The following is a 14,316-nucleotide window of genomic DNA, read 5'->3' as shown; positions in this document are numbered from 1 at the left end:
GACCGCTCCCACCTAGCCTTCAAGGTCAAGGCCCGGCAGTCGGGGCACGACTTGTCATCATGGTCGGCACCGAGACAGTAAAGGCACCCACGATGGGGGTCCGTCACCGACATCAAGCGGTGACAATCGTCACAGGGTTTGAACCTGGGCATCCCTACTGGCACAGCGAGTCGAGGTATCGACTCAAGAAGTGATTCAAAATAGTCAAAAAATGACTAGGCGTACTGCTCTTCCTGGATCTGCGCTTGCTGGCGTGGAAAAAAGAAGAACTGACGTCAGCGCGCGAGGGCGGTGTCTAAGTACTCTGACGACGTCATCCCGGCGATCATGACACCAACGACGGACGCGGAGCCGCTGACGCCGCCTACCGACGTGCAGGGGTACTGCTACGCAAAACGTTCCGGATCCAGTCTGATGCCTGGGGATATTCTAAGGTAAGGATTCTAACACTAACCTGTTTCTTTCAGATAGCGTACTGCAGTACTTTCTTGGCCAATTAACACATGCGGATCTTTACCTGTTATGGTTTGGAATATTCTATGTGCTTTAATAAGAGCTATGCACACACATCAAGTGGGTATCAATGATGAAATGTGTTATTTAGACTCAAGGTCATGTACATTAAGATGAACAAATAATTCATGTTCGAATACCATAATAAGACTCTCCGATGTCAATTTTCTGTCTTATTGGATTTGTTACAAGATGTAATTCAACTGAAGACGAACCAGTCACCTAGTGTATAACGGAGTATTTTAGTTATGAAAATATAATTGATTTACAGTTAGCAATGATCTGTATACCCTTATGCGAACATAATTGTGATTCAATGTGAGATGACTTTTGTAGAACCATTTGTAACTGAGTTGTGATCGTAAAGATGATTTTTGTAGGGTAATGACCAGATATTGTTACTGATTAGGCTAATGTTAATTAATAATAACCAGGATTTAATATAGCCTGTATGTGAATATTGTATACATATATGTTTTTTTGACGTTGCTGTTGGGTTTTTTCAACATCATTCCAATATATTACATGTATTTAGTACATAATTTTCGCTGCATAGCTTTCATCATACTACTATTTCTCAAAAACTTCTTCTATAGGGAATATTTGCCCTGGCTTTGATTTCTAGTATGCCTTTTCTAGAACGTATACTATACTACTACTTCTTGAACATCTTCTATATATTAGACTTTTTCCTGGCTCCAACTTTCCTGTTAAGACAGGCAGATGCTTACATAATACTGACTTATTGGGTGTAGTGAGAACATAATCTTAGTTGAAGCAGATCATGATCTAGGGAATTTTCAATTACTATGTTAATGTACACACTATTTATTAGCTTTGGTTGGTTGACTTGTTTACTGGATACTTTAGTTTTATGTAGCCTGATTATACAGATGAATGACTATAGTTAATGTATAGGAACTATAGTCACTTGCTTTTAGACTTATTTGAATAGGCAAATATGGGTACACCAGTTAGCTTCATACAGAGATACCTGTAGTCTTGTTTACTAACATGTGAATTTAGCAGGAGATCTAGCTAGAATACATAACATAAGATAAGCCCCCTTAAGATGGCGCCCATTCTGCATGCCGTAGATCAGTGTTTCCCAAACTGTGGTCCGTGGACCCCAAGGGGTCCGTGACACATTCCCAGGGGGTCCGCAGGCAGCAGTTTTAAAAGCACTGCAAAGTTCCTTCTATAATTAACAGTTTTTAAGCATCAATAAACGTGTCACGATAATACCAGTGATTAATGTACCTGCTGGAGAGAAATGAGCGTTTTGTCCAGTGAGAGCTTTCAGTTATCTAATGTAGCACAGAGGGTTAATATGTCTACTGCAAAGAACGTGTACCATGCATTTTAAAAAATAGTATTTTATGTGCATAGGTGAGTGGGTTACCGCTTTTGTCACAGAGATTCTTTTGTTACTGTGCAGTTCATTAGTGACAACCGTAATCTAGCAGAGTAATCTGTAAACTTTCATCAAAGAGCTGCTTGTAAACTGCATGGTACAAGTTAGTATCTTATGTTTTTTCCCAGTCTTTAATTATCCTGATGCTGCTAAAAATGTTTATTTGGGTGAAAACATTTTTTTATTGATAAAGTCAATGCTAACCAATGTGTTATGTTCTGAATTCCAAGTTTGTGCTTCTCCAGACCAAGCACTCTTTAAAAATGCCTACCTGTATGAATGACGTGAATCCTACACCTTGAAGTCCCCTTTGCCTTATGTAACATTTTGTTTAAACTGATTTACACGTATATTCATTGTCTCTATATGTGTGTGATGTAAAGTGCTCTGGCATCCTTTAAAGACATGAGAGATGCTATAAAACAAATGAAATACTTGTGACAGCCGGGGCTATGGAGAGATGAGAGGCACTGTTGGAGGGTGATAATAAGGGAACCATTGAAGAACCCCCGCAAAGATTGTGGGTTCCTCGTGCATAGTAAGGACTTCATTTACTATTCGGTAAAAGCTAATACAATTCAATATATAATGATTAATGTGTTTTAGGCTGCACCATTGATTCCTAAATTTCTTAGGGGGTGAGCCTCCCAAAGCCCCATTTGTAGTAGTCAGGCTCACTCACTGCACTTGGTGTGCACCGTATGGGGACTGGTCTGAAAACATTTGCCAGGACTGCTTTGTGTTTCCAGTCTGGCCCTGGCAGGAGCAGGAGCCTCGTACTGCGAAATAAAACTAACCATTTAAAAGTTAGTCACATTGATGCAGCACCAACCTTCCCATTACATTTTTTTGTTTTTTTGCAAATTCTTTCAATATAAAATACTATGGGGGATATTTACAACAGAAGTGGCAGAGCGTGTTGTTAGCCTCCTTGGCTTAATAACACGCTCCGCCACTTCAGAAACGCAGGACTGCCCCATATTTACAAGAATATGATACAGCTCTGCATTTCCTCCCGTGCTAGGGCTACACTTGGCAGTGTAGCTGCAACGCAGGCACCCATGCACCATAGGTCAAAGTTGTCTGCGTGAAGGGGAAGATTGTTTATGTACAGGAAGGTCCCCCTTCTTGCACATAAACAATCTTGAAATGCAGTTTTGTCACTTCTATGTGTGCTGCTTAATGCAGCAAACATGGAAGTTACAAAATGCAATTTTTTAAAAAGATTGTTTATGTACAGGAAGGGTCACCTTCCTGAACATAAACAATCCAACACATTTTGCTTTTTCCATGTGGGCAAGAAAAAGCAAAAACGAGGAGAAATTTCTCCTTGTTTTACGAAGTTAAGACCTGGTCTTAATTTTGGCACTGCCTCCTATTTACGCTGCAGCGTCAAAATCAATGGGTGTTGTGGTGGAACGCCCACCGCAACACACACTGCCCACCCCTTTCACGTTGAGCATTGCGTGAAAGGGGGCCTTATTTACAAAGCAGTGTTAAGCCATGTTAAGTGGCTTAACACTACCTTATAATTAAGGCAAAGGCCATATCGCCACAGGATCGTCACAAGAAGTGACGTTCCCATGGCGATAGGGGCTTGTAAATATGCCCCTAAAATCCTTAGTAATTTGAGTATTTGTTTTGTGTGCACATGTCAGTTTTTTTTATTTCATTTTAGAATTACAGTTTTAATGTTTGAAATTTAAATCATACAAATTGCTTGGGGCTTCCAGTGGTGACTCAATGGGCGTCCTCAGGAGTCAAAGGTTTGGGAACCACTGACGTAGATAATTCCGCTGTGTGACATAAATGAGCTTTAAAGTGAATTTAATAATAATATTTCGGTAAATTCAAGGATTTGGGAATTCCATTTAACGGATATAAATTGTATCGCTGAGTAGTTTAAAATTAGTACACTGGCACAATTATTATTTGTATTACAAGTGAGAACCATAAGATGGCGCCCATCGATTCACGCCATAGAGAGAGAAGATTTCCCGGCAGTGAACATATATATATATATATATATATATATATATATATATATATATATATATATATATATATATATATATATATATATATATATATATATATATATAAATATAAAAGCACCTTTAAGATGGCGCCCGTGGTGTACGCTGCAGAGAGAGCAGGATTACCGGGACGGGGTAATTCAGATAGGTATGGTGGGGGGGACTGTCTTTACTTATATATGGGACGTAGATAGTAGGAGTGAATTGTACTAATATTGTTATTCAGGAATCTAACCATGCTTAGACATGCTCGTATTTAAACACTGGCATACTGGTGTACATTAAGACGTCAGTAGTTTTACTAAAAGCAGATGTTATTTGGGAGTCCGGTTACTCCGGTTTGAGTACATGTATTTATTTATTTAATGCATTTTTATATAGCGCGGACTTTACCCGAATGTCTCAGAGCACTGTACAATAGAACCAGTAACGTTACATGAGAGCAATGTTACAAAAATGAAAACAAACAAAAATAGCAGGCGAAAGAATCAAAACAACGCAGGCAAAAGGAACACAATATCAAACACAGCAAGCACAGAATGTACAAACAAAAATATAAATATATATGACAAATTTACAATGACTAAGGTACTTCCTGGCGGGGTCTGAGAAGTAAGGAATTCGTTCTGAAAGTGTCTTTGGAATAGAAGAAATTTGAGGTCCGCTTTGAAGATCTGGATGGAGGTGATGGCACGGAGCAAAGGAGGAAGCGAGTTCCAGATTCTCACCGCATTACCTGAGAACGATTGAGCCATCAATTTTTCCCTTTTGAAGGAGGGGGCTCAAGCAGGAACTTTTCCGCATTCCGAGAAGGTCTTGAGCCTCCAGACAATTTCAGTTTATTCGCCAGATGACGAGGGGAGGAAGATTGCAAAGCTTTGTGGGTGATGCACGCCGTTTTGTAAATAGCTCTAGCCTCGATGGGAAGCCATCGAATAGAATGCAGGATAGGAGTGATGTGGTCACTTCGTTTTGACCCTGAAATGAAGCGAGCTGCTGAATGGAGGACGAATTTGCAGGGAGAGAGGTGAGATTTGGGAAGGCCAGTCAGAAAAGAATTACAATAATCTAGTCTAGAGAGAGCTAGCGATTGGACCAAGGTTTTTAGGTCATTCTCCGGGAAGAACTGACGAATCCCTCAAAAAAGGTGCAGCTGATAGCGTGCGCTCTTGGCAATGGAGTTGATGTGTGAGATTAGGTTGAGTCTTTTGTCAAGTATGACACCTAGGGATTTAGCGTAGTCAACAATCACGTGTTTACTATTGAGTAAATTCAACTGATCCATCCAGGATTGAACAGGAGACGGGGAGAGAGAGCTAGATATGAGGAGGAATTCCGTTTTGGAGGGATTGAGAATGAGTTGGTGAACTAACATCCAGTTGTGAATAGAGTTGAGAGTAGAGTTGAGTAGTGAAAGATCATGAGAGGAAGACACCTTGAGGTAGATTTGGGTGTCATCCACATAGAGCTGGTAGAGGATTCCAGATTTGCTTAGGAGGTTCCCTAGTGGTTCAAGATAGAGATTAAACAGAGTGGGAGCAAGGATAGAGCCTTAAGGGACGCCTTGACCAACCACCAGTGGAGACGAGAGACTGTTCGCAATCTTGATCATTTGGGATCTGTCCGAGAGGAATGAGGCAAACCATTTGAGTACTGTGCCCTCCACGCCCATTCTCTGTTGAAGAGTGTTAAGGAGGGTGTTGTGATTAACAGTGTCAAAGGCTGCAGAGAGGTCAAGAAGAATCAAAAGACACGATTCCCCCGAATCGAGAATATACAGCGCATCATCGATCACTCGCAGCAGGGCTGTTTCAGTGCTGCAATTTTGAATAAAGCCAGACTGGAACATGTCAAGGAGAATATTGTCCATAATGTGTTGGGAAAGTTGTTTTGCAACGCATTTTTCTGTGATCTTTGAAAGAAAAGGGAGATTGGTGATGGGGCGGAAGTTATTGAGGTTGTTCGTATCTGCAGAGTTTTTTTTTTTTAGAATGGGGTAACCTGTCCTGTTTTGAGGACAGCTGGGAGGGATCCTTGACTGAGGAAGAGATTAACTAGGCCTGGTCCAATAGGAGAGAGTGTTGGTATAGAAATCAATGGCGAAGACACTGGGTATGGGGTCAGATGAATGGTTGGAGGGTTTGGTTTCGAGGATGCATTTGAGGCGGGGTGTGACCTGTTCCACCAGTGATTTTACCTTTTGATCAAAGAATATAGCGAACTCAGTTGCTTTCTTCGAAGCATCCTCAGGTTTGATGGTTTGGGGAGAACAGTTTGGGTTTCTGATGTGGTCGAAAAGTTTTTTGGGTCTGTTTTTAGCTGAATCGAGGAGAGATCTGAAATGTGATGTTTTTTCCTGGAAGATATGCTTGTGGTATTTGGATCTTGCTGAACGTAAAAGACTTTTTCAAAATATAATGAACTATTAAGTTTATTGAGTGTGCTCAGGGTAGACATTAATGTATAAGTGGGTTTTTGAACCCTTTTTAAAAAAGACTCGGTGGGACTGGGGCGGAGCGGAGGTTTCTTTTTTTAACTCCCTGGAACTCCGCGGAGTGCCACTCCGCATACTTCGCTGAGGGGTACTATCGTTGTATCTTGCCCCAGCCAGTGCGTCTCTCCTGTCCCATCCCATGTAATGTTCCCCACCAGCCCCACGCCCCATCCGCTCTTGTGTTGCATTTTTTAAAATATATAGAAATAAGCCAGATGGCATTGGAACGCTTTTTATGAGCACTGGGTTAAATATTAAAAGAGCAGAATCATTTAATTTATTGCTGGTATGGAATTGCTTGCCCCTCCCACCACCCTCTCATTGCTGTTTGCACCCTATTTTGCTTCTAGCACCTCCAACAGAACAAATCATTTTGCATTAATATGCAATTATTCAGTTGTGAACATGATTCGAATGGCCGTCCACCTCGGAATTGTTTCTTTTCAAACCAAGCTTCAACCTAGGATAACTCCTTCCATGCTCATGACGAGCTCAGCTCGTCATGAGGCACGGTGCCCGTGTGCTGATGACGAGCTGAGCTCGTCATGACCACACCCGTTTCTATTGACCTTCAGCACAGCAGGGGAATATCTCAAGCAGCCAAGGTGTTAAAGATCATTGGCTTTAAGGGGTCTAGTATTTCCAATAAGGTTAAGTGAGTTTATCGTTTTTTGTGTTTTTACTAAAGGGCTAGAAATTGGCAGCCATTATCTGGCTAGCGACATCAATTATGCAGAAGGAAAGGCATATTGAGAGAAACGGGAGGCAAGGGTGCGTGACTCCGGGTCAAACACAGCTTGATAAAAGGTGATACTGGCCATACCTCGTTGCCTTCGACCACACCACCGAACTCCACTGGACCGACCACCGCTGCATCCATTTCACCTTCAACAAACCAACCACGCACCACCGCACCCAACAGCTGCCTCGCCGCTGCTGGACCAGCTGATTACCACCCTCACCCAGAACCCACACACCAACCCAGACGCCGCAGCCCGCAACCTCAGACAGTGGATCGACGACTGTGCCAACACCCTCGCCCCACTCAAGAAACCCTCCAACAACCACGCCAGCAAGAGAGCCACCTGGTTCACCGACGAGCTGCAGACCTCCAAACGCACCTGCCAGAAACTGGAGAAGATATGGCTCCACGAACGCACTCCGGACAACCACGCAGCCCACAAGGACGCCACTCGCAGACATCACCACCTCATCAGAATAGCCAAGAGATCCTCCTTCAAACACCCACTGGATAACAACGCACACAACAGCAAAGAGCTCTTCAGCATTGTAAAGGAACTCTCCAACCCCAGCGCCAACTACATACCGTCCTCACAAGAACTGTGCAACTCACTTGCCATCTTCTTCCACCACCACAAGATCGCTGACATCCATGACAGCTTCAACACCATGAACGCCCCGACTAAGCCAGACCCCACCTCCCCTGTGAACACCACCAGCGCCAACCGCCTGACCTGCTGGTCCAACATCAACGACCACTCAGGATCTCCGCCAGACCCGTGCCAACACCATGTATTCAACAAAGCAGACACTGCCATTGCACCCCAACTACGGAAGGTCATCAACATCTCCTTCGAAACAGCAACATTCCCAGAAAGCTGGAAACCCGCCGAAATCAACGCCCTCCTCAAGAAGCCCAAGGCGGACCCCAAGGACCTCAAGAACTAGCGGCCCATCTCCCTGCTCCCGTTCCCGGCGAAGGTCATTGAGAAAATCGTCAACATGCAACTGGCCCGCCACCTGGAAGACAACAAAATCTTAGACCCGTCCCAGTCCGGGTTCAGACGAAACCACAGCACCGAGACAGCCCTCATCGCCGCCACAGACGACATCAGGCGCCAACTAGACAATGGCGAAACATCAGCCCTCATCCTCCTGGACCTGTCAGCCGCCTTTGACACAGTCTGCCATCGCACTCTAAAGACACGCCTCATAGAAGCCAGAATCCAAGAGAAGGCCCTTGACTGGACCACGTCCTTCCTCTCCGGCAGAACTCAGAGCGTCTGCCTCCCGCCCTTCCGATCCGAGGCCACCGACATCATCGGCGACGCCCCCAGGGCTCATCCCTCAGCCCTCAGCTGTTTAACGTCCACATGGCCCCCCTCGTACAAGTGGCCCGCCAACACAACCTCAACATCATCTACGCCAACGACATCCAGCTCATCCTCTCCCTCACCAAGGACCCGCACACCGCCAAAATCAACCTCCACGAGGGAATGAAGGCCGTCGCCGACTGAATGAAGAACAGCCGTCTGAAGCTGAACTCTGACAAGACGGAGGTACTCATCCTCGGACCCAACCCCTCAGCCTGGGACGACTCCTGGTGGCCGACCACACTGGGAACAGCACCGACACCCACCGACTATGCACGCAACCTAGGATTCATCCTCGACTCCTCCCTCTCCATGTCTAAACAGGTCAACGCCGTCTCCTCCTCCTGCTACAATACCCTCCGCATGCTCCGCAGGATCAACAAGTAGATCCCGACCGAAACAAGAAGAACGGTGACACAGGCCCTCGTCAGCAGCAGACTGGACTATGGCAACGCACTCTACAAAGGAATCCCAGTCAAAAACCTACGATGACTACAACGCATCCAAAACGCCTCCGCCCGACTGATCGTCAACGTCCCCTGCCGCAGCCACATCACCCCCCACATGAGAGACCTACATTGGCTCCCCGTCGACAAGAGGATCACCTTCAAGCTCCTCATCCACGCACACAAAGCATTCCACAACGCCGGACCAGCCTACCTGAACAGCAGACTCCGCTTCTACACCCACAACTGCCAGCTCCGCTCTGCCAGCCTCGCCCTCGCTGCTGACCCCCGCATCCAACGAACAACCTCCGGTGGCAGATCCTTCTCCTACCTCGCCGCCAAGACCTGGAACACCCTCCCTACCCACCTACGGCAGACCCAATACCTACTCACCTTCAGAAGACTCCTCAAGACCTGGCTCTTCGAGCAGTAGCGGCACCCCCTCCCCTCAGCGCCTTGAGACCCTCACGGGTAAGTAGCGCGCTTTACAAGTACTCTGATTGATTGATTGATTGAAACCTCGTCAGCTGTGTCACATCCTGCACTGCCACCATTACAGTAACACGGCAGACCGCTGGGGGGCACTGTTAAAATACTGCTTTCCGTGACTTGAAGAAAGATTCTAAAACAAGCATTGGTAAAGCTGATAGGTCTCCCAGATGAGAGAACTTTTAACTTTGTCATAAATCAGCTATGCTCAATGTAAAAGAAAAAGCGCCATGACGAGTCCATCATAGAGCTTTTTTTTATCTATTTCTCTTTGCTGCTGTGCAATGCCAACAGCTCTCTCTTAGGCGAGACCTATTGGCTTTGCCAGAGCTTGTTCAATGTTGGAATCGGCTCAGATGATGAGGAAGTCCCTGATGTCAGGGAACATTGTCGGAACTCCAAATGGTTCTGATAGCAGGACTATTTCTTTGGGGGAAAACATGGTGTGTATTTTTGTGGGATATCTTCGAAAATTGTCCCCTGAGTGGGCTTGAAGGAGAAAGGTAATGTTTTAGCATATCATGCGGCGTCTGAGCAAACGTAGCATGGCTTAGGACTCCGAGGGAACCAATGAACAAGGATTCACAGGCCCAGGGATCATGCTCTAATCAAAACACTGCATACAAATATTGTATGAATCAGATAATAACATCTTCTTACTACAGAGCTACTGCTAGGAGAAAAAAATCTGGAACTAGTCTGGCACCTGGAGGATACTAATTTGCAGAGTAAGGAATCTGGGGAAAGAAGCAGCAGCCATCAGAAAAGCCAGAAAAGGGGGCACACCAACATTGTCCCTATGAGGGTCACAACATATTTTTGGTAATGCGTACCTTATGCGCAATCAAAGCCAGCGGAGAAATTATTTCTCTGTATCAGATACTTTTTTGGCAGCAGTGCAACTGTATTAGCGCACCATGTGGAGCAATGAACACTGCACACTTGACCAAATCTCATATATGTTGTGTTTAGGTGTAACATTAATGGATTAAGTAGCTTTTCTTAACCTGCTTATTATTAGAGGAAGCTTGCGTCAAGGAAAAATATCAAATTATATAAATAAGGGCTTAAATATGGAAATAGAAACATTGTAGGAGGTATTTCCAATATTGTGCAACTGTTTATTGTAACAAATGTTACATGATTTACCTTTCCAATGTTTGTGTTATCCAAAGCTGCATCAACTTCATCTAGAACGAAGAAAGGAGCAGGACGAAAACTGAAGGACAATAAAGAAAAGAGAAGTTATACATTTTTTAAAGACAATAACTTATGCATTTATTAAATACTCTTATTTAAGCCTAATCATGGTGAGTGCAATGCACCAATTCAATAATCAAAGTCCTACAGTACTTAACGAGCAAAGTGCCCATCCCTAGGGACCTGACTGTCCTGGCAGTAGTATTTTGAGAAGGTGTGCAAGGAAGCCCACATTGCTGCCTGGCAGATGTCTAAGACCGGGACTCTGCATGCTAAGGCAGTCGTCGCAGCCTTGGCACTGGTGGAATGAGCAAGCAAGGTGCTTCTGGGCAAATATGTATATTACGATTTTAATGCAGCTCAAGATCCATTAGGAGATGGTCTCTTCCTGCACAGCTTTTCCCTTCTTTGCTCCGACATACTCCACGAAGAGTTGGTTGTGCACTCGGTACTCTTTCGAGTGGTCAAGGTAGAATGACACCGCTCTTTTTAGGCCCAATCAGTGAAGTCGCTCCTCTTCCTTAGAGGGATGTGGCGTAGCGTAAAAAGTAGGCACAGTGATGGACTGGCCTGCATGAAAGGGAGTGACAACTTTTGGCAGAAAGGAAGCTCAAGTTAGTAGTACCAGCTTGAGTGGATAGATGTTCAGTTATGGATGATTGGATGACAAAGCCTGAAGCTCACCAACCCCCCCAGCAGATGTTATTGCCACCAGGAAGGCCATCCTGATGGTAAGAAGCCTGAAAGGACAGTTGTTCAAGGGCACAAAGAGAGCTCACATCATGAACAACAGGACAAGATTAAGGTCCCATGGAGGCATGAGAAAGGAAGAAGGTGTAAACATATATTGTGAACCTTTCAAGAACCTATGTACAATAGGGGCTTTGAAGATGAATGGAGGACGAGGGCCAGGAAACTACAGAAAGGCTGAAATAGAAGAAAGATAAACCTTTGAGGTGCCCAGATTAGAGCCCTGCTGGGCAAGGGAAAGAATAAAGAGAAGAACCTGAGAAAGGGGAGCAGAAAGCCTGCTTTTCTGCAAACCATGCCACAAACTTGGCCCAAAGGCTAGCGTATACCGTTTTAATGGAGGTACGGCTCACTGGCAGGATAACATTGCAGACTTTGGGCAGAAGGCCGAAGGCTGTCAACTATTGCAGCTCAATCTCGATGTATGAAGGAACAGTGTTGACAGGTTTGGGTGGAAAACCCTCCCCTGCTGCTGCAACAGAAGATCCTCCAAATGGGGCAGTCTAATCAGAGGCCTGATGGCTATGCTTAACAGCTCAGGATACTAAACTCTCCGAGCCCAGTCCGAAGCCATAAAGATGACTTGGGCTTGATCATTCCAGATCTTCTAGAGAACTCTGAGGAGTGGTATCGCAGAAAGGCGTAAAGGAGGCCTGAGCTCCACTTCAGAAAAAAAGCGTCTCCAAGCGAGAGCCGCTTTGGAAATTCCAGCGCGCAGATCTGCTGACATTGCACTTTCTCATAATTGGTGAACAGATCTAGTATATGTAAGAAGCTGGCTCTATATATACTATACCAAGGTAAGGTACAGTGTGCACAAAGTCCAGGGAGTCCTCAGAGGTATAGCAGAGGCGAAATTAGGCAAGAACTAACACCTCTCTTTATGGTATTGTGGGCGAGCAGTTATGCCTATCAGGACGGTGTGTTAAGTATTTATTGTATTCACTCAATCAAGACTGATGGCACACCATTAAGAGACAGACTCCAGATCAATTAAGTAACTATAAAAAAAGGTATAATTATGTTTTATTTTTAGAACAAGCAGGACTTGGCATAGGTAAGTGAAATGTACTCTCAAATGCAATACTTTACAAGGAAATGCAGTTGTGGTTGAATTTGCAATCGTTCCAGGTTTGTCTTGGGTTTCAAAACAGGTTAAATGACAAAGTATTTACTTTTGGAATACCTTAAGATTACATTGACTACTCAGGGTGGTATGCCAAGATACCACACCGTGGATCCTACAATACAAGGTAAGTAAGACTTTTTCAAGTTTGCAATAGTTACTTTTCTCTTCATTCAAAAAATTCAACTTGACAGAACAATTTTAGGAACACACTTGTAACATGGGATCCCATGGGAGAAAAAGGGTTAGCGGTTTCTCAGGTATGTAAACGACTTACAAGGGGAAGTCTTGGGGGATAGACCAAGGTTCCCAAGGTCCCGTTGCAGGAGCCCAACGGGGCTAAGGGGGCCTTCAGTCAGGAACGGGTTGCGAGCAGGCCGCTTGGCAGTGGGAGCAAAGCTCCAGGGGTAGAGATCAACACTGCAGGGGTTGACAATCACCACAGGAGCTGCACCAGCAGCAGCACAGGGGCAGATGGGTGCAGTGTGCCAAGGCAACGTCGGGGACCCTGTGGATTTCAATGGAGATCTTAGGTTCGGAAAAGATGCTGTAGGCTCTGGCAGGAAGGCTTCCTGAAGGCGATCATTGGCTGGAGAGGTAAGTTGGGTTCTTGAGTGATGCCTGGACACCACCAGTTGGGTCACCCAAGGCCATGTGGCGTCAGGTGCAGGAGTATCTAATGGTGTTGGGTTCTTCTTAACAGCTCCAGTCCTGGTCGGTCGGGACGCTTCAGGTTGAGGCTGCAGGCATCCACTTTAAGCTTGATGGTCGTCGGGCATCACCAGATCCCAGGTCAGGATTGCTGGGGAGAGCTCTTTGTTGTGTTGGGCCACTCGAGCCGTGGGTGTCGGGTGCGAAGTGGTGCAAAATCACATAGCCACCTGGATCCGGATTCTGTGGGTGAGGCTTTGTTGAGCAAATCCAGTGCTCACGGGAGACAGAGTCTTAAAGATGGTTGCAGGACAGGTCCTTCAGACTGTGGGAGGCTGCTGGCTGTTGGACGCACCAGGGTTTCGCTGTGGACATGATGGAGATGGGACAGGCCTATAGGGCTGGGGACAAAGCAGTTGGAGTCCTTTTCTACCTAAGTCAGCACAGCTCTTTGGTCCTTCTTCTTTCTTCCTCTAAGGAATCAAGGTTCAGTGTTGCTCCTAAATACTGAATTTAGGGGCATTAAAGAGGTGTGCAGGTTTGGACCAATGAGTCCCTTCCTAGGGTGTGGGTACACCCCCTATTATGCCACCTTCCAGTGGGCAGGGGCATGAGCCTTTCCCTAATTGGCTGGGTCCCCTCATCTTCAAGATGGAGGGGAATGAGATGTATGCTTCACCTCTCCTAACTTGGTTTTCCCGCTGAGTCTCCCGCCCTAAGTGGGGGGTCAGAATCGGTGGGAGCCAATTGCTGGGACAGCAAAAGGCAGGGACAGCTTAAAAAGGGGGCAGGCCTTTGAAGCTTCCTCCTCGTGGACCCAGCCCATCCTGGGGGAGGAATCATGACACCTCTGCCTGGTATAGGCTTTGTTTCTGGACCCAGAGAGCAGAGACCCTCTACCCAGGTGTCCAGAAACCTGTCTGGTGGTGGTAAATGGTGGGCAGCAATTCTGGAACCACACCAGGGTTAGTTGTTTTTCCAGTCTTCTTCACTTTTCTCTGCACCAAAACATGCAGCCTGCAATTGCAGTGTGTGGGTATTAAGGTACAGGATCTATCAGGGTGGCACAATAGGTGCTGCAGC

At 45.5% G+C, this 14,316-nt stretch overlaps 1 protein-coding gene across 3 annotated transcripts in view; it reads right to left on the bottom strand.

The window, feature by feature from the left end:
* Window positions 1-14,316, bottom strand: part of SMC1B (structural maintenance of chromosomes 1B) — a 2,760,606-nt gene that overhangs the window by 174,288 nt on the left and 2,572,002 nt on the right. For all 3 annotated transcript variants that reach the window (XM_078673832.1, XM_078673834.1, XM_078673833.1), the window contains one exon: window positions 10,656-10,725. In XM_078673832.1, coding sequence (XP_078529958.1) covers window positions 10,656-10,725 — 70 coding nt within the window. The remainder of the gene's footprint in view (window positions 1-10,655; window positions 10,726-14,316) is intronic.

Source organism: Lissotriton helveticus, chromosome 1_1 (assembly GCF_964261635.1).
Source record: "Lissotriton helveticus chromosome 1_1, aLisHel1.1, whole genome shotgun sequence".
NCBI classification, from domain to species: Eukaryota; Metazoa; Chordata; class Amphibia; order Caudata; family Salamandridae; genus Lissotriton; species Lissotriton helveticus.
The sequence above is the reverse complement of the archived record's forward strand: the minus strand, read 5'-3'. Positions and strand labels throughout refer to the sequence as shown.